General features: G+C 30.7%; 4 protein-coding genes across 11 annotated transcripts; 1 reads left to right on the plus strand and 3 right to left on the minus strand.

Annotated features, from left to right (window-relative positions):
• Positions 1-63: 63 nt before the first annotated feature.
• LOC103576885 (ras-related protein Rab-5B) lies at positions 64-4601 on the minus strand. 5 transcript variants are annotated; one of them, XM_053740883.1, is made up of 7 exons: positions 3819-4000; positions 3529-3666; positions 1542-1710; positions 1294-1445; positions 976-1192; positions 524-675; positions 64-322 (listed from the first exon to the last, which is right to left on the minus strand). In XM_053740883.1, the coding sequence occupies exons 3-6, from the start codon at positions 1702-1704 to the stop codon at positions 563-565; spliced, it is 645 nt and encodes a 214-aa protein (XP_053596858.1). In that variant the 5' UTR covers positions 1705-1710; positions 3529-3666; positions 3819-4000; the 3' UTR covers positions 64-322; positions 524-562. The 5 variants fall into 5 exon arrangements, with proteins under 5 accessions (XP_053596858.1, XP_014295693.1, XP_014295694.1 ...); XM_014440207.2 differs by lacking the exons at positions 3529-3666; positions 3819-4000 and adding an exon at positions 4311-4601; XM_014440208.2 differs by lacking the exons at positions 3529-3666; positions 3819-4000 and adding an exon at positions 4007-4601.
• On the plus strand, positions 4601-10703 carry LOC103576887 (cyclin-Y-like protein 1). 4 transcript variants are annotated; one of them, XM_053740881.1, is made up of 5 exons: positions 4601-4692; positions 6260-7180; positions 7283-7503; positions 8051-8337; positions 8597-9848. In XM_053740881.1, exons 2-5 carry the CDS (start codon positions 6949-6951, stop codon positions 8883-8885), a joined length of 1029 nt encoding a protein of 342 aa, XP_053596856.1. In that variant the 5' UTR covers positions 4601-4692; positions 6260-6948; the 3' UTR covers positions 8886-9848. The 4 variants fall into 4 exon arrangements, with proteins under 4 accessions (XP_053596856.1, XP_008555539.1, XP_053596857.1 ...); XM_008557317.3 differs by lacking the exon at positions 4601-4692 and adding an exon at positions 10614-10703 and having other exon boundaries at positions 5915-7180; positions 8597-8903; XM_053740882.1 differs by lacking the exon at positions 4601-4692 and adding an exon at positions 10617-10688 and having other exon boundaries at positions 5915-7180; positions 8597-8903.
• Positions 10524-14238, minus strand: LOC103576886 (conserved oligomeric Golgi complex subunit 4). The gene is made up of 4 exons (XM_008557313.2): positions 14071-14238; positions 13808-14005; positions 11639-13342; positions 10524-10800 (listed from the first exon to the last, which is right to left on the minus strand). The coding sequence occupies exons 1-4, from the start codon at positions 14158-14160 to the stop codon at positions 10543-10545; spliced, it is 2250 nt and encodes a 749-aa protein (XP_008555535.1). The 5' UTR covers positions 14161-14238; the 3' UTR covers positions 10524-10542.
• Positions 14239-15578: 1340 nt separating this feature from the next.
• Positions 15579-20040, minus strand: LOC103576928 (zinc finger protein 415). Its single transcript, XM_008557380.1, has 4 exons — positions 19703-20040; positions 17934-18455; positions 16463-16999; positions 15579-16349 (listed from the first exon to the last, which is right to left on the minus strand). Exons 1-4 carry the CDS (start codon positions 19865-19867, stop codon positions 15579-15581), a joined length of 1995 nt encoding a protein of 664 aa, XP_008555602.1. The 5' UTR covers positions 19868-20040.
• Between the last annotated feature and the right edge of the window lie 1326 nt (positions 20041-21366).

Here is a 21366-nt window from a genome sequence, read left to right on the forward strand (position 1 = left end):
CTGTCGGCGTCGTCCAGATCTTCAATGTTCTCATCCATATTATTAGTAATTGCAGCAACCATAATTGAATAAAAATTTTTTATCATTATAATTATTATTATTATTAAATATTATTATTTTATTATTATTATTATTATTATTATTAATATTATTATTATTATTGTTGATGGTAGTTAGAATTAACTACCATTATTTCTGCTTAAACAACACACTCCATGTGGTTCATAAATCTTAGATGATCACTTTTTATTATTACAAATTCAATTGGTACCCCTTGATACATTGTACTTGTCACTTTAACAAGTACACAGTACATAAACATCTAGAAGATAAAAATAATATAGTTTACAAGAAGATAATAATATCTCAATTGACAACTTAAATCATCATCATAAAAATAATAGTAATAATAATAATTATTACTATTATTATTATCATTACTTGTACCACTACAGTTACATGCACTTAAAATATCTTATCATTGCGAAATGTATAAATAACTATAATATTTTAAAACTATTACCGATAAATGAAGACGCGCGACACCTACGGATTTGGCCAATCACTTGCAGCAGTTGCTCGTCGTGGCTTTTTGCCCTTCGGATTCAACTAATCGACGACCTTGGCCACTTGTACCAGCACTTCCTGTTTGCTCATTCTTTGGGAGTTTTTTAGCTGGAAAAAAAAGAAAAAAACAAATTAACAATATGAAAAACAATATTAGTAACTTTATTATTTTAGTAACTGATATTTTGTTTCATTTTTTAACAATATTAAAAAATATATGAACTCATATAACTTCATTTGCAGCAGTTACGAAACAAGGATTTAATGGCACGCGCGCATACCGTGTCATCCGTCTATCTGTGTAACGAGATAGCGGCTAAGGTTCCAAACCCAGATGTTTAGTTTTAAAAAAAAATTTCATGCTATCTAATGAGAATAAATATTTGAATATAGTAAGTAAACATTTACCAATAGCTAGGAATATATCATTGACATTCATGGCGGTTTTAGCGGACGTTTCCATGAACAATAAACCGTTTTCATCCGCATAAGCTTGAGCCTCTTCAAAGTCAACCATACGTTTATTCGCTAAGTCAGCTTTATTACCCGCCAAAGCTATCACTATACTCGGACTTGCTTGTCGCTGAAGTTCTTTCACCCAAGTTGTTGCTCGTACGAATGTGTCCTAAAGCAATTAGTATAATTAATTAATTACTGGCTTATCACCTTGACATAAATTGTCACAACGAAAAAAATAAGATCATTAAGTAAAAGTAATATACAAACTTGATTTTGTATGTCATAAACAACAATGGCAGCCTGAGCACCGCGATAATACATCGGAGCAAGGCTGTGATAACGTTCTTGGCCCGCCGTATCCCAAATTTCAAATTTAACAGTCGTATCATCCAGACATACTGTCTGTGTTAAAAATGCAGCTACACAAATAACAATAAACGAAAATTAATAACTGTGTGACGTAAATATGACAGCTCGTTTTAATTTATTATTATGTATTTAAAAAAAAAATTTACCTCCTATCGTACTTTCTTGGTATTCATGGAACTGTCCTTTGACAAACCTCAATACCAAACTTGATTTTCCAACAGCAGATTCTCCAAGCAGCACCAATTTAAACTGACAAATTTTGCCTTGAGTACCATTTGGCCTCTGGGCTACCGTACCCCGGTTAGCCATGACAATCTGATGACAAAAAAAGTTTATTAATATTTTTTATCTATTAGTATGTGATATATTAATTAATACACAATAAAATAAAACCAATTGCTTATTGTCAGCCTTGTTACATATTAAACAGAGTCATGTAATTATTATCACCATTACTATTATTATTATTTTAAAATTACTACGACTCATATCAATTTTTTTTTAGATATTATAGAAATAAATTGACAGTTTCTTGGATACCAGGTGTCATAATTAACGTTTATTTATAATTTTTGTAGAACATATCGTTGGTTTTCCAACTTCAAGTACTCAATTATTAAAAATTGTCCAGATAATGAAAAAAAAATTATTATTGATACTGAAGTTAACCGACGTCTGATCTTTTATTTTTTTTTTAAAACAATAAATTGTAAAAAAAACATGAGACAATTTATAAATTTAAAATAAATAAATAAAATAATTCAAATGATGGAATTTAAAAAAATGCGCGTACTAATTTTTCAAATATTTAAATACGCATTTGTAAATTTTTCTTATTAATTTATTTAAAAATTAGCCGTCAGTAAAATTCACGCTCATATTTATTTAAAATTTATAAATTGTCTCATGCCTGCTAAATTCACTCATTCAATAAAAAATTTTTTAAATAGTTAATAAATATGACATGTAAATATCGACAATGAAACTGATTATTTATTATTATAAATAGCAAGCAATTATCTTTTAATCTAAATTTTAAAAAAATTACAGGCCTTAAAAAAAATTTTTTTGTTTTGATAAATAATGACTCTCATTACACAGAGTAAAACGTGTAATTATAACTCCATATATGTTAAATATAAATTACTGACAAAGCACACGATCGTTATACATCCATGTACATAGTATAACATGGAGCCACGATAAACGTAAAACGTAACAACAAAGCCAGTGTATGCCGCGTGACCAAATTCATTGGAAAATTTTAACGTTGCCACGAGTAACGGACTGTAATTATTATAAAAAAAAACTCCAACTCACACCAGATGATAAATTTCCAAACAATAACAATAGTTACGAATAATCACAATGAAGATTAAATTTAAAACCCAGAACACTGAGTACCAACTAAACTCTCAAGGTATTTCACACGGTTAGTAAAGAATAAAAAAATAAGATGTATGTGTACGTCTTTATGACATTTCATTTACTCGCCCGTTCCCCCTTTGCCGAGTAGACCCGTCACTTAGTCCCTCTCTCTACCAGCTCAGACCGTTGACGACGCCGACGTCGCCGTCGTTATCCGATCGTCGCGCCGCCGCCCCTTCTTCAGGGCGTCCTGTGAAACGCCAGCTCCCCCATACTCATGACCCGATCTAACGCAACATTACACACCGACAAGTACTCTGTACTTCATACAATACAATACATATTTATATTATACATATATTGTATACATATACATGTAAATATTAAATACCTCGAGATGTACATACACAGTTGGATTACAGAAGTTAATTTTTACACAACTCTACTCGACTTAATAACATTATTTGCTGGAGAAATAAATAAATGTCGTCTTATTGCAAAAAAGAGAAACGGAAATTTTTGCAGCCAAGCAGATGGAACAAAAAAATTAAAATTACTTTTTTTTTAAATTGTAATCCAATGATTAATTTAAATAAACTTATAATTTAGTACTTGAGCGGCGACATTTTATAATAATTGCGCTCTACAACAAATTGGAGCGAGAATAAAAAATAAAAAAGAGCGAGCCATCGGACCGCAAGAAAGAGAGAGAGTGACATCAGAAATATGAAGATGGAGAGAAAAATCGACTGTCGTGTGACTCACAAGTTAACGTGACTGACACTTGTACGTTCAGTTGCCAATGCGTATATATATTTTTTTAATATTTATTTATTTTTTACTCTCTTTCAACGGCACTGTTTAAATTAGTTACACACTGATGCGCCACTTTCTTCTTACCGGCTAAAAAAAATAAAACACCAACAATAAAATTAATAAGCGAATTGAAATAACTGACTGATTAATTAATTAATTAATTAATTGATTAATTAATTAGTGAACACATGAATGACAGTAATTAAAAGTTAAATATTTTTTTTATTATTTATACGTACGAGTGATAATAATGCGGAAGCAGAGAAGAGCGAATTAAAAACTGTACTGACTAATAAATAAATATTTTTTACTGTCGCAGTGGTCTTAAAAGTGAACCGATAACCCTTGACGCAGGCTACGATTTCGAATGATTTTAAAAACAAATAAGTAATTAATTATTTAAGAATATCAACACAAAGACACTAACACACGAATCAGTATCAATATAAATCGCTGGTGGTTTTATTTGTCAGTGCACTGGTCTCTGCACTGCTCCTCACACTAGGATATATCCCTGGTTGTTTCAATCAGCGCACCCTCGACACCATCATTCTTATGTACAATACAGACTGGCAGTACTGATATGTTAGATATGTAGTATTACTGTGTACTTCTGGTGCTGGTGCCTACTTGTCTTCTTCCCATCCCTGCTAATGTAACATGGCCGACAACACTACACTACTCTGTACCATTCCCTCTTCCTCTGCCTCTCTTTAGTATTAAACACTCACCAGTCACCAGCAGTCTCTCTCCTACTGACAGATTTTCTTGTTTTTCTTTCTCACTCACTCCACCGTTCCAGGCTAGATCCGTTTCGTACGAGGCTTATTCGAGTGTCCTTTTTATTTAACAAACCGGACTCTTTTTGCTGATGATATCAACTCACTTTAATTCTTCTAAAATTTTCACTTGATAATAACTGATTTTTTTTTAGACAAATGATTTTTCTTTGTTGTTTATTTATTATTTATTTATTTTTTTTTCAAGGTTCAAGTGGTACCAGCACGTTCCATGGACAATGAAAAGAATCGTCACGATCATGATTCGTAACCAATGCCACAACGCAACTTGATTTGAGTCTACCGGAAGTACGTTTTCGTAGTTCCTGTGGCGGTAAATTTTCATTTATCTTTTAATAAATAAGAGTGAATGTAGCAGACAAATTTAAAACTATAAATAAATAGAGTGAATAATTTAAAAAATAATATTTATGAAAAATGCACTTATTGATTTTTAAATTTTTTAAATGCCCATTTTTTCAAAATTTTATTTTATTAATTATTTACATTATTTATTGATAATTTTAAATTTGATGTCTGCTACATTCACATTCATTTTAATAAAATTATGTGATACTGAAGTTAGCTGATAATAATTTTTTAAAAAATCATAAATTATAAAAAAAAATATTTGAAAAATTGCACTGATAGCTTTTTTTAATTTCCTACATGTACATATTTTTAGTTTTAATATTTGTCTTTGTTTTAAATTAATTTGTTGGAAAAAAAACTTGAAAATTGTTAATTGTCTGCTTCAGATAATCTTTTAATCCTAAAATAAAAAATAAAAAGAGTAGTTCATAATAAAACTGGTCACTAAATGTATAAATATATAAAAATAATTACTTGTCATAATTTTATGACAGCTGTCAAAAATTTGTGTGATAAAAAATGATACTGGATGTAGCCGTCTAATAATTTTAAATTTTTTAAAAATGATAAATTATAAACAAAAAAATAATAATAATTGCATTCAGTTCCTTTAATTCTACATGTGCGTATTTTTTTTCACTTATTAAAAAAAAATATGAAAATTGTTAATTGTCTGTTAATTTACGAGTGTGAATGTAGCAGACGAGACAAATTTAAAGTGACGAACGAATTGAATAATTAAAAATATGCACATACTGATTTTCAAATTCTATAAATGTGTAATTTTTTAGTTTAATCGATTTACTTATGTCAACTTCAGGATAATAAAAAATGAGTGTGAATGTAGCAGATTTGAAAAAATTCATAAGTTTTAAATAATTAAAATTTAAAAAAATGTACGTACTGATTTTTCAATTATCTAAATACGCATTTTTTAATTTTTGTTCTACTTACATTTTATTTATTTATTCAAAAATATTCAAAATTGACAACTGTCAGATACATTCATACTCATAATAAAATTTTCCTAAAAATACAAAATATTTTTATAATCTAAATTTTAAATAATTAAAGTCTTAGAAGTTATGTAGACGAAAATAAATGATGTGTAAAAAAATTAATATACAAATTTTGACAAATGGTTTAACCCGCGCTACATACTGACATTTTGAATTAAATGTCATGACATCTGGCGTTGGTGAAAAAAAGCTCGCAAATCACCAGGGGTCTCTTCCTTATGGATGAGAAGAGAAAGATACAGAGCAAGAGAGATGACATGTGTGCCCACACCTTGCGGTTCTCTACATCCACATCCCACACATTCAAACATTGGCATACTCCAACGCCTTGATAGTGTGTCAATCTCTCCTTTTTTCTCTTCTCCTCTATCCTTTCATATATTATATATTTATATATCATATACATATATTTTTTTTTATTATCTTTATACATGAATATTATTTCTACAAGTGTATAGTTCTACATAGTAACGATAAAAAATAAAATAACAAATTTAAATAAACCCGCAGTGAAGACGTGGTACAGAAAATAATGGCGGCCATAAAAACGTTTTGGATGTCTTGTAGTGCGGCTAATTCCCGTAAAAGACTTTACATTGATGGTTAATTAACATCAAAGTACTCGGTGTGTATGTGATACATAACTTTAATAATTAACCGGTGATTTTATTTAAATTGGCACAAAGTCGCAACGAAGAAGCAAAAAAAAAATCGAAGAGAAAGAGTAGACTTGATCTGGAACCTCTGCTGGAACAAGATTGATACCTTGATAAAAGTAAAAAGAAATACCTCTTTATAATTATACATACAGAGTTGAAATATATTTTTTTATGTGTAATTTTATTTTTTATTTTTAAATATTATCCACTTGACAGACAGGATGATGATAGAAACGATATGAAGACTAACGAAAAAATGATGGCCCAGTTGATTTATCATCAGGATAATAGAGACAATATCTCGATCAGCTGATCGAGAATGTGTTTGATGCGGGTCACCGACATGTGAGAATAATTCAGGAACTCGGTATTCCGCTCCTATCGGCGGCAATAAGACGCTGTCGATATTTTTTACGTTACACAACGTTTATTTTATCGCGTGTGTGCGTGTGTGTGTGCGGATGTGTAAAAAAGTACAACATTGAGAGATAATAATTTAGACACCTAGACACATTGTAGGTGTGCTAATTAACACGAGAAATGGGTAATAAAAATAGTTGCTGTGGATACTCTAGTCCTCAAGGGGGTAGAAAGGATCCTATTGGGGAAAGTGGCACGCGAACTCTTGAAGAACATCTACCTGAAGGTGAATTTAGCGTCACTAATTTACAACATATTAGTGAACGTGAACCTGAAGACTGGGATTCTGATCCTTCATTACATCCTTGTGCTGGGACGATTTTTATGGAACGTTCCAAGCAAGCAATCGAAAGTATGTTTATTTAATATTTTTACTTTAAATATTTTGTATTAATTATTTGCATTTATGATAATTATTATAGTGAAATATTTTAAAATGATATTTATTATTTAGACGGTATGGTAAGAAAAAAAAGCCAACATCAAATAGCTGACACGAGGCCTCTGAAAAAGAGCAGCAGTTGCAGCACTATTTACTTGGATGACAGTACGGTGTCTCAGCCAAATTTAAAAAATACTGTTAAATGTGTCGCACTTGCTATATATTATCATATTAAAAATCGAACTTCCCAAAGGCAAATAGATATATTTGATGAAAAAGTCCATCCATTAACTGTAAGTCTAATAAAGTGATATATTGCATCACTAATCCTAAAAGGACATATTTTTATACGCCCTTTTAGCTTTACGGTAATTACAGATTTTATTTAAATTCGAATTCACTCGTTTCGGAGCTTTAGAAAAAATCATTTCGCATATGGAGTAAATAGAGAGTTTGTTTTTTTAGCAGAGAGATTTTGGAGTGATTCACTCCGATTCGAAGTTTTAATATTAAAATAAACATCTTTTAGAAGTGAATTTCACTCCAAGGGGATTAAATAAATACACAGTTCGTAAATTTTTTACAGTAAACGGCGTATAAAAATATGAGTTCTTTTGGAATTAATAACGCGATATATATATTGGGTAGAGGTACCACTTTTGGTCACTTTAGGGCCAGTTTTAGACACTTGAAAAATTAAAATAAAGTATAAAATGTAGCAATGGCCAGATGGTATTTCTACTCTATATACATTTTCTTATAATTTCATTTATGTACATTATTATATTATGTTTATTTATTTAATGTTATGGTAATGAGTAATGATGATTAATAATACAGAGAGACGGAATTGCGGATGACTACGATAAGCACAATCCTGAGCATAAGCAAATATATAAATTTGTAAGAACATTATTTAACGCCGCTCAATTGACTGCTGAATGTGCAATCATAACGCTTGTATACCTTGAACGTTTATTGACGTACGCAGAAATAGATATAACGCCTGCTAATTGGAAGCGTATTGTTCTCGGTGCTATTCTTTTGGCCTCAAAAGTCTGGGATGATCAAGCCGTATGGAATGTCGATTACTGCCAAATACTTAAAGACATTACTGTTGAAGACATGTATGTATTAACTGTAGCAAACTTTTAAGGCCATTCTCAGACAGTGCTCCCACTTTTTTAAAATATCCAATGACTTTCTGTTCTAATGACAGTATTAAAACTTTAATAATTTTTAAAATGCTTTAGTTTTTTTTAAATTAATTGATAAAATTTTTATCACGACAGTTGAGTCATTGAATATTTTTAAAAAGTGGGGGCACTGAGAATGTCCTTAATTACAATCATTGAAATAATTTTATAAAATTATGATGATTTCTAGGAATGAACTTGAGAGACAGTTCCTCGAGATGCTTCAGTTCAATATAAATGTGCCGTCAAGTGTCTACGCAAAATACTATTTCGATCTCCGTACTCTAGCAGAAGCTAATGAACTAACATTCCCCAGTGAACCCTTGAGTAAAGATAAAGCTCAAAAACTCGAAGCAATGTCAAGGATCTATGAAGACAAGGTCACTACTGAAGCACTGCGTAATGGTATTAAAAAATGGTCAAGCTTGGACAATGTTTGTACGGGTGGTCCAAGACGTAGCATAGCCATTCTATCGTAAGATGCCAAACGCTTAAAAGTACGTGTGAAAATACACAAGACTTTTTTTTTATGTTTTTGTTTTTGTATAAGTATGAATCATGTATTTCTGACGATGGGAGTTTCCGGGTAAAAAATTTTAATCATTAGATTTTGACCGTAGTATGTTGACATTCCATCGTAAAAATAGAGAGAAAAAAATTTTGAAACAAGTTATAGAGTGGAGTAAAAAGAGACTTAAAATATGAGTGATGAAAGTGATTTGTTACCAGGTTACTATTACTGAGAGACACAGGTGTGATTTTATAACTGCGATATTGGTGATTTAATTGATAATTGTCGTCCATATGAAAGAGAATAATAATCAAGTTCACGTCAATTGATTGAGATACTGCAAGAGCATTTGATTGTATGTTTTTTTTTTGCGCATTTTATATGAACTCATTTTTATTTCGACACATCAGTTGACGTGGGGTCTGGATTATAGTAGAGACAACTTACAGACTGTAAGTCATAGATAAGGATAGACCCATTCGTCTGAAGGCTTAGATTTAATACTAATGTGTGTATGTGTGTTGTATTTGTGTGAGTATGTGACAAATCAGTTGACAATTTTTCGAATTCGTCGTGTGACGTAATTTTTTTGAAATATCAGGTCATTAGTTATGATTCGTCATCAAGATTTACTTCATTCAGTCAATTAACCGGTGATGAATTTTTTTAGTATCAAAGTATTTAATAAGCTGATGAATAAAAAAAAATAAGAACAAAGTCAAGATGTTAGAAGTATCAATAAATTATAATCTTTTTATTGACTGCTGCGATGACAAATTTAAAAATGGAACTTAGTGCAATCTCGGGATAAACTTTTTTAAAATAATTAATTTTAATGAAATGCTGATTAAAAAAAAAAAAGGTTTCTTGCTTGTTTAAATAATTGTATACGCCAACAGCTTATCAAGCTATTAAAATATTTCTTATACAATTTCTAGGACAATTATTGAAAGTAATTTTTGCCAATTTATATATGTATATATATACAAATATAAATATATTTATATGTTGCTCCATCCTCGGACGAACGGGACTAGATTAAATGCCCCACTCTCTATATTTTTATAAGACACAATTTCTCCATACAAGCGAATTATATAGCGAATGCACATCTCTTTTATTAATAATTTTAATTTGTTTTTATTTTTTATTTTTGAAATATTTCCGTGTGTATATTAAAACTAATAGACGTCCATTAATATCATTGAGATTAGAAAATAAATTTTTTAAAGTAAATAAAAAAAGCAATACACTTTTTAAGTAACGAATTTTTTGCATTTGCCTCAACTCAATGTCTTGATAAATTATCGATTTAAAATAAAAAATAAAAATTAAATTTTAATTACATTTAATAATCGACTATCCGCCGATCACTAATTAAATAATGTATGCATAATTAATTGCGTGTAATTGATAATTGCGCCAATGTTGATACAAGGATTTTTATGTTAGTTAAAATGACACTTAAAAATGTCAATAAAAATATTTGTACTTATGTCTATAGAATAATGTTATATATATACAATATATATATATATATATATATATATATATATATATATATATATATATATATATATATATATATATATATATATATATATATATATATATATATATTACAATTATAATTTAAGCCTTTTAATGTCATCAGGACGTAAATCTGTTCTTAATGCTGCTATTTTTCTAACTTCAGCAGGAGTTAAGCGCCACGCAATAGCATCACTACCGCAATAATCAGCCAACTCTTCAACTTTTTCAATACTTAATATTGTAGCTATTTGTGTAAGCCGAGCAAATTTATCTCGCACTGACCACGAAGTTGCTGCGGCTAAATAACTAGCCAGTGATCTTATTTCCTTATCCAAAATAAGTCCTCCAGCCTGTACAGAATCAAAATAAATTTTTTTATCGCTCAATTATTATTTATATATAACATATATTTATATGTATACGGAGAGAAAAATATTGTCAGAATTACCATCCACATGCTCATTTAATAGCCTGTATTTGGTCTAGGATAAGTATTCATATATTTAATTTAATAATATGACAAATAGTATTTGCAAACATATGTAGTTTCATTGATGGAAGTCATTATTTTGCCCATGAGAATCCGTATGGTTAGAGCAAGACTTTCTGGTCAGAAAGTTGGTGTCAATTAGTTGCGATCAAGTTGAAGACAACTTTTAGCTTTTATAATTGTTGACTGCAAGTTGTTACCAACTTTTCTAGAAAGTTGGTGACAATCTACTGCCGCAATCTGTCGCTAACTTTCTGAGAACATTTAAGGCAACTAATGGATGTCAACTTTCGCCACTAATTTTCTCAGAAAGTTGGTGATAAATTGCTGCAGTAGGTTGTCGCTAGCCTGCCACCAGGGTATTTAGTAAATTATCATCTGTAGGATAGTCATATCAGAGATTCATACGCTTAAAACTAGGATATGATCGTCATCTTGACGATCCACTGTAAGGAAACTCTGTATAGCTGGGGCATGTTTAGAAAAACACTCTGGATTTACCTTCTCCGCAGAGTTTATTAACGCATTATGGTACTCGAATTGTTCCCTGGCTTAACCGGATATTTATGAACGCAGAAGTTGCATCTTTCTTTACCAGAGTAAATTTCTGAACATGCCCCAGAATAGCGATACGTACTTAATCTGACAATATTTTTCTCTCCGTGTATGCAATTAATAATTAATGTCATATAAATTACCCTATTGAATGTTGACTTCAACACAACTTTTTCCAATCTTATTGTTACTTCAGAAGTGAGGATCCCTATCAACGCATCATAATTTGCTGTTGTTAAACTACTTTTGAATGCTTCAAGTAAACCCTCAAGATTCATAACCAGAGTTTGTACAAAGGGTTCGTCTGTTTCATATCTAAGTAATTCATCTTCGTTAACTTGATGGCTAACTGAAAGAAACGAATCAACCCAAGGAGTTATTCTTGGCTTTACGGCACTTGATCTCAATTGTTCCATTCCGTAATCAATTACCGCGCGCAAGGTATTGATGACACCTTTCATGTCCGCTAAACAGCTGTCTATTTTGTCGCGGTCTTTTTGTTGCATGTGTGGAAACGAACTGTCAATATCTGCACTAAGACTCTTGCTTAGTGTCTCGACGTATTCAACACTCACATCTGCGTTATTTAAATAAGCTAAGAACATAAGTCGTGCATACTCAGTGTCTGATGTTTGAAGACGACCTTGTTGTATACTTGTCTGCAGTGCACTGTAAGCTTGTGCTAAATCCAGATAACCAGCTGGATATCCTTGACGCAGCCGTGACTTCAATCTATTTGCGAACTCACCTTCCAAGATCCCACATGCCATGTTGACGACAGCGCAAACCCCATCGACACTCCAGCTAGATATTGCGCGCCTTACACATTTTTTTACAATATAAAATACATCATCGATCATACTCGACGTCTGTTGATCCTGGTCCAGTGTGTCCATTCCCAAAGCCTTGTTGACACTTTCCTCCAAGAAATATCTCTCGAGCGCAAGATAAGCGCCCAGTACTTCCTGCATTGCGTGTGATAACTCTGAATTTTTAATCATCGACTCGAATTCGTCTATCTGGTGCTTACACTGCTCTTCATCTGAAGAACCAACAGTCAAATCATTCACGATTCTTCGACGTAAAAAACGTATGTACAGTTCAGCCCTCGTGTGCATCAGCGTCAACTCCTGTAGCAATAAGTCTAGAGTCTTAGGATCTGTTTTATCAGCAATTTGTTTACGCGTGTACTCGTTGATTGACTGTACTTTCTTAGAAATACTGCGATTTTTCATAAACTCTGCAAAAATTCTTTTTATCTGACGGTCACACTCCTTCTGCAGAATACTTACAGTCTTCAGAAGTTTTCCTGGACCGTAATAAGTTTCGATAATCGGCTGATGAATTTCAATAATGCGCGCAATACCTTCAAATAATAGTGTCATTGTATCCGCATACACAACGGAAGCTCTTTCATCACTTGATTTTATTTCGAGAGCAGAACGCAAATTTTTTTGCGATGTTTCTTGGAGTTTGGCACACAAGTAGAGACAAAATTTACCCAGCCCCTCGTCTTGCATTCCTAAGAGAGGAAATATCTTGAAGAAACGTTCTACTGATGCGAGGTCTTCAGACTTAACGGCATCGTCGAACTTCCGGGTGACAACAGTACGTAGTTGGAGAGCAGCTTGCTGTAGAGTTGCTAGAGATCCAGCAATTGTTACACGATCTTCTGACACGTCGTCTGCTGTTCGTTCCAAGATTTTTTGATCCATTGATAAATATCTCCGTACGTGAGCTGCTCCCTGCTCGTAATCTTCATTTCTCAGCGCAGTCGCTACACCTTCTGAACACAACTGGAGATCCAGAATGTCGTGCACTCGACTTTGACACTCACATACTCGGCTCTAAATATTAAAAACTTTATTTTTTATAATTCATTTTTTTATTGACACTTCTAATGATCCTGAAGTTACTAGACACTTAAAAATTTTCGTATTTTTTTTCAACAAATTTAAAAAAAAATCTAAATCAAAAATATGCACATGTAGAAAATTCAAAAAGCTATAGGTGAATTTTTTTTTAATATTTTTTTTTTATAATTTATCATTTATAAAAAAATCGAAAAATTAAATGTCAGTTAACTTCAGGATCATTACATGAGTGTATGTAGCAGACATCAGACAAATTAAAAATTATAAATAATTAATGAAATAAAATTTGAAAAAAAGCGCATTCAAAAATTTTTAAATTAATAAATGCAGTTTTTTTTAATTATTTAATGTATTTATATATAATTTTAAATTTGTCTGATGTCTGGTACATTGACATATCATTACATCTAACTGATAAATAAGTAAATATTATCTTACCCTCGCTAAATCCAATTTTCTCACTTTAGCACTAACTGTTTCTGCTAACCTATTTGTTTTTTCAATTGTATCACGAAAATTTTCACCTTCTGAACGAATTAAAGCGACATTTGGTAATATTTTGTTTATACTTTGAAGTTTAGCTTCAACATAACAATACTTCTGGAGCATTTGTTCTAATTCCTTATTAATACGGATCTAATTAAACAAAAAAAAAGAAGCAATTAATCACTCATCATTATAAATAATTATTTATTTTATACCTCAGCTTCGTCGAGTTTTCTGCATATTTCTGGTAAATTTTCTTCAGTTATTGGAATTTCTATACCATCAATTATTTCTTTATTAATCATTTTTGTTTTTAAATAATTATTTTAAATAAATTTCAATCAACCTGGATCAGCGGTACATGCCACTTGTCAACGTCATTTTTATTTTTTTTTCCTGTTATCAGTTATCAGTTTTCAGTCTTACCAACTGCTGATAATTTAAAATTCTATTAAAAATTTTATATTTAAAAAAAAACTATTAAAGATTAACTTCAATCGAAACTTTATTGTTCAATGAAATTTTATCAAAAATTTTATTCCAAAGGTAAAATCACGATTGCATAATTTTTAAAGATGGCGGAAGTTGCAAAATAAATGAACAATAGTAAATTTAAATAATTAGTACCGAGTTGATAATTGGGTCTTTTATTTTATGAGCGGTACTGAAAAAATATGACACCTGACATTTTTTTTTTATTTAAAAATTCTGCATTAAAAAAATTTTGAAAATACGCCCGAAGTTTTCAAAAATTCATTGGAATTTTTTTCTATTGATATTAAGTTTATTTATTTAAAAATTAAAAAGTTTTTCAGTTGTCCTGCCCTCGCTATCATTCATGTGAATGGTTTTTTAAAAAATTAATGATTATAATTAAATATGACAAAGCGCAATGTTCAAACTATAAGTTAGATGTCACCTGATATATTTGATACATTATAAATGTTTATTTATTTAATTGTTTAAATAATCAAGTATGTCTTCTGATAGCTTCCATAACTGGACTCCAGCAGTTCCATTTAAAAAACCAGACAATATTATTTCTTCAGAATATGCATCTTTAAAAACATTCACTCCGTCATATGAGAAGTAATCATAAAAACTTATTATTATTGTGTGTATTTATTTATTATTTATTTTATTTTTTGTAAAAGATATCATGTGACAATGGAACTACTGATGGCTAATGAATACCAGCGACTATGGTTACTGGAAAGAGATGAATGGGCTCGTAAGACATTTGCACCTAAAAATCAAAGATTATCACGAAGAAGAGACAGTAAAAACATTCAAAAAGTAAGTCATTACTTTTAGCGCCAGTTTTTCAAACCGAGTTTATTTTTAATCCGGGTTTCAATTCAATATTAATTTAAATTAAGATAAAAGTAAACCTGGTTTCAAAATCTGGCCCTTAAATTTAATTTTATACTAAAGAAAGTTTTAATTTAAAAATTATCCTGAAGTTAGTTGACAATTAAAAATTTTAGGATTTTTTTAAAAACAATAAATTGTAGAAAAAAATAATTATTAAACGTCGGTTAACTTCAGTATCATTTTTAAAACAGTTTTTACTTTTAAGGGAAAAGAAGGTACAAAGAGTGACCCTAAAACGAAAGAGGGCCCAATAAAACAGACAAAGAATGAAAAAAAAAATAAACTAGCTAAGAAATAAGATAAATATTTGATAATAAAATTTATTAAATAATAATAACAACATTTAAAATCAACTAATATCACGGATAATTGTCTGGTACTCTAAATCTGAATGAGGAGGCGTGAGAGCATTAGAAAAATCATCAATGTGTTTATTAAAATTTTTTTTCTTAATAACTGTACTGTTATTTTTTTTTCTAGCACTGATACTACTCGTACTATTATTCAAACATTTTTTATAGTGAGTCCTCATATTGCTGCTCTGTGAAAAAGTTAATTTACAATTAGGACAAGCGTACGGTTTAGTTCCAGTGTGATAATTTAAATGAGTTTTCAAATGATGTTTTTTAGTGAATGCCTTGGAACAAATGTCACACTGATAAGGTTTCAAACCGGAGTGAAGTCGCGTATGGAGAGTCATATTAGATTTATCAGCAAACGCTTTATTGCAGATGTGACACTGATAAGGTCGTTCTCCAGAATGTGTTCTCATGTGTTGTTTCAACAGCATTTTTCTGGAAAAAGCTTTGCCGCACTGATCGCAATTATGTGGTTTAACGCCTGTGTGTATTCTGACATGCATATTATACGCAACTCGCTGATTAAAACTTTTGCCGCAGTCATTACAGGCATATTCCTTTTTATTACGATGGATCTTCATATGTGAGCCCAAGTAACTACGATCATTGAATAATTTACCGCACTCGGGACAAGTTGCCGCAAATTCTCCAGTACCTTCGTGTACACTGCGGTGGTATTTGTAATTTCGTAGTTGAGAAAACTCTTTACCACAATCGACACAGCGAAAGGGTTTTTCTTTGAAGTGGCTTTTGCGATGGATCTGTAACCATAAACAATTTAAGTTTAGCTACACCTGCTAGCAGTGAATCTAATTATTTCTTATGGTAGAAATAAAATTGTATTATTTGTTGCCTTTAATGACATACAGTTTACCTTAAGTGTTGATTCGCAGACAAATATTTTTTCACAATTTTTACATTTAAAATCTCCTGAAGTTATTGTAGAAATAACTTCACTTACCACTGAAGTTGATATTACATTACTGAAATTATTATTACTGTCATTACTTAGTGCAACGGTACCCGACTTGGATTTATCAGTTTCATCAAGATTAATCCGCCTGTTCAATGAATTTAACGATACTTTATCAGATTTATTGTCGTGGTAATTTGATTGATTATTGTCCTCTGTTATGAAAACCGCTGATGATAAATTTATCGTCTCGTCGTGAGTAATTTTTTTGTCAATTATATCATTGACGTGAGATTTATGGTCTTGTATACTGATAGTGTTCTCTAATTTAAAGGGGTTATAAGTTTCAGTGTCTTGCGAGCTAATAACACTGGTAACAAATAATTTTTCAACGCCTACAGTTGTCGTCGTGGTGGTGCTCAAAGAACTTGTTGGCTCGTGGTGAATGTGCGAAGACTCGTATCCATCAGATGAAAAAAAACTCGACGGAATGTCATTCTGAAAAATTACCTGTCATACATACGATTTTTCCTACCGGTTTATAAAAGCTTTAGATTCTTATGTACTAATTTTCTTTATATATATATACCTATAGATATATTTGATAAGAATAGCAGTTTTGGTGTAAAAACAGTTTGAACGTTTATTTTTAAAAAGTTATCAACTTTAAATACCTGTAACTTTTGAACCGTTCGTTTTAGAGCTTTTGAGCTTCTAGGCAATTTTGTAGAGCATAAAATTTCCTACAAAAAATGTTTATAACTCGAAATTTTTCCTCAAATGAAGTTACAGGATTTGAATGAAATGTCAAATGAAGTTACAGGATTTTTTATAAAAAAAAAATAAAATTCCCGTGCTATCAGTATAGGAAAATTCAAATTCCGAGCGCCATTTTTTGAAATTGAAAACCAAACTTTTTTACAACAGACGAGAGAAAAAAATATCGGTTTTTTTAGACCACTAATATATATTTATATATAAACTAATCTAATTTTATTCTCGAGAACATCACGATTTCATTAATTTTATTTAAATCCGAGATTTGTTTCAATTTTCTTTGGTTTATTATTGTAGCGGTACATTCAAAAAGTTTCTACTATAGTAGTAATTATTGTATATAAGAATCGTGCTTGTCGAATTGTTATTTACGTTTAATTGAGTATCATATAAATTTAATTCAAAACATTGCGCGAGATTTTATTTTTTGCAATAAATGTTTTTAGTTTTATACATATATTTATATGCGATTCGTGAAAAATCTTTTATGTTTTAACGATATAATTGCCGTAGTAAATACAAACGATACACCCTACAGTTAAATTTTATGCGTTTCTCAGTTAATATAATAAATTTTTTTTCCTTTCTTCGAAGATCTCAGTATAAAAGTATTGAAAATTATTTGAAAAAATAAATATCATAAATTTTTACTTACACAACTACGAGAAGATGATTCATTATTTTTGAGAATTGGCTGAATCTTTGGTAAATGATAAGGCTGAACAAATTGACACCATGGAGAAGCAATAACTCGATTTGCTACGTACGACTTTAATTTACTATATGTATTATTACTATTTTTTTCTAAAATATTATCTTTATTTGATGACATAAGTAATCGACGTAAACAATTTGTTTTATTTATAATTTTTAAATTTAAACCAACTTGTTCAGTATTTTGTGTTACATCTTCATGAGTTAAAGCTAAAGATTTATAGCGCGAATTATTTACATCAGATGAAGTTTGAGCTTTCAAAGCATGTGGCAGAGGAGGTATTCTAATTTTAAGAGCATCCGCAGTACTCGAGAAAGCTTCTAATCTTGCCTGAGGCACCGCGACACTTCCAGTGTAGAGAAATCCTAAGATTGCTGCTAGATCGTTGCCCTCGACCTCCGCTAATATCATCGTAATAGGTTCACATTGACCTGCTATTTTTCCATGAGCTGAAAGTACTTCCTAAAACATACATGGGAAAAAATAAAGTACATAAAGTGAGAAAAGACAAGTAATGTATACTGTAAAAAAATGGAAGTAAATTTTTAGTAATTATGGAGTTTAATGAAGTCGGAGTTTTTATATTAAAATTTAATCCCCTTTGGAGTGAATTTTACTCCAAGAGGATTAAAAAAATATAGTCATCTGCTCCGCACTCACTCTGGAAATTTTCTACAGTGTAATGATAAAGTGATCAGTAAATATTATATTTAAAATGTAAATAATTATAGAATAATTATTAAAATTTATTGTCTATGCGGGAAAAATTAATACTTGAATTTAAAAACATCGTAACTTAAATTTAAAAAATGACACTTATAGAATTTATTATTTGAAATTTTCAAATTCCCTATATTGACACCCAGGTACCCGGTTATAATTTCAAACACTAATTTTTAAATATTCTTTTTCTCTGGGTAGACGGAGAAAAATGGACTTGGAAATTTACGAATTTTTATTATGCTGTCGACCAAACTTGAAACAGGAAATTCAGCTAAAAAATTATTACGCTACACTACAAAAAAAATTCACTTAAAATTTATTGATAAATTGTCATAAATATCATCCGTCTAAATTAGGAATTGCAGTAGAAAATAAAAAATTTCTAGAGGCTTACAATAATAATTACTGCAGCATAATAATTTTTTGACAACTTCCTGTTTAAAATTTTGTCAACTTAATAAAAAATTCTCCATTTTTCTCTTCTATTCCCTAAATTTTTTTTTCTACGCGTACTTCAGCCGCCATAAAAAAATCCCAATCAGATTGAATTTAATCAGTCGACAAAAAAAATTAATAACATTCTCTATTACAGTTCACTCATCCGTCAAATTAATTTCTAGCTTACCATATATTAATTCGCAAAATATTTCTTTAAATTTTACGTTCACAAAAAAATATAAAAATGACTTATAATCATGCGTCATCGAATTTAACGTCAGTATTAAGTATAAAAAAAAATATCCGATTAAAAAATATACATGTGTTTTATACTTTTAAATAGAGAAAGAATAATGAACACCTGGGGCATTAAATAGTCAGCAAAAGTTTAGCTTTCGATCACCAGGTACGGAAGCAAAGATGGATTACTAGCAATCATAATTACTATTTTATTACTCAACGGTTTCCATACGTCTAATGCCAACAAGTTTCACTAAATGGCATTTTAAATTTCATTAAAATAAATAAACTGGTGGCTAATAACTTACATGAAGATACGGACTAGCAGCAGACAACACTAGCCGATGTGCTAGAAATTTTTTTCCACCAGAACAACACAACGAAACATCAGCAAATGTCTGAGACACCAACGCATCCCTTAATAAGTCCTTCACTCCACCCGACACATTGACGTTAACTTCCCTCATCTCCATTCAAAAATTATATTATTCAAATTTAAATTCCCAGCTCCAATTGTCAGCAATAAAAAATAAATTTAGCAGCCGCGTTTACTCTCACGCCCATTAGAGATCACAAATATTTCAGATGTTTAAAAAAAAACATAAATTTTCTAAAAAAAAGTTTAAGAGTCAAGGTGAGTCTTAGCAGTGATCTGTCAGGGTGACGACTGCCCACCTGTGAAACATCTCAGCTCGTGCAGGCTCTCCCTCTACCATTCACCAGATCGTTTCGGCTTTTATCTGTATTTTCGTTCATGTTTCATCTTTCTCTCTTATTCTTCAATGTCTTCATCATTTCTTCAGTCTTCAGAATCATATCTGTCTCCAGAATACTCTCGACCGTAGACACGATTCGCCAATCTAATAGTAAAACGTCATATATTATAGTACAACATAAATAAACCAGTGGCAATTACTTTATTTATCTTTAAAAAAAAAACTCCATACCATGACTATGTATCAGTGATTAAATATATGCAGGAAGATGCAACGGCAATGTTTACAAACGGCTCGTGCGATGAGTATAAGTATACATCAGATTCCCCTGGTTATGCTGTTGAATCGGTTCCTCGTATACTACACCGTCATCGGCAAATATTCATGAGTATTTACTCGACATAAACCTGTATGGTTACATGCAAAATCTCTAAGCTAAAAGTTTCATAAGTAAAATCTTTGATTTTATTTTAAACTCAACATAATGAGAGTCTCTTCTCATATATATTTTCATATAAAAAATATATATATGTATACTTTCTATGTATTAATATATTTATGAGATGACGTGGTACACACGGCTAATACTTCTGAAGAAACAATATCTGGAGAGTGTGTACAGTTAACGTTTGGTTTTGCTCCATTAGCGCATTCAAAGCACAATGTACTTAACAGGTAACAGGTAAATATTATTGCGAGCCGCGTACCGTTTTTTAAAATACAAACAACTACAGCTATCCCTTGCTAATAAATTACTTCTCCAGTTAATTATTTATTTCAAATAAATAATTGATTTATCAATTAATATTTAGCTACATGTTCATTTCATAGTCATGATTAATAAAGTCTTGGCGATGCGGATTTAATCCTGGACTGCGGTACGGTTTAATTATGTGTGCATGCTGCGGTTAAGATGCGAGAGACTTAGACATTAAACTAATAATTAAATGTACAGCTCAATAAAGGCTGTGGTGTACGTATGCCTTACATTTAAAGTTCCTCATGTTTTTTTTATTTATTTATTGGTCTTTAATTATTCCCTGCGGGTTACAAACTGGACTCCCACTCTGTTACCGCCTTTTAGAAAATACTTATAAAGTACGACTACAAAAAATTTGAAAAACAGTTGAAACTGCGAGACAATCTTAAAACTTCCCGCTGCTTTTAAATTTTTCAACACTTCGAGTTCAAAAAAACTGATAAACCGAAAGAACACATTTTACTGAAAAAATATAGTTTTTGTCCTACGATAGGGC

This window comes from Microplitis demolitor, chromosome 7, assembly GCF_026212275.2.
Source record: "Microplitis demolitor isolate Queensland-Clemson2020A chromosome 7, iyMicDemo2.1a, whole genome shotgun sequence".
Classification (NCBI taxonomy): domain Eukaryota; kingdom Metazoa; phylum Arthropoda; class Insecta; order Hymenoptera; family Braconidae; genus Microplitis; species Microplitis demolitor.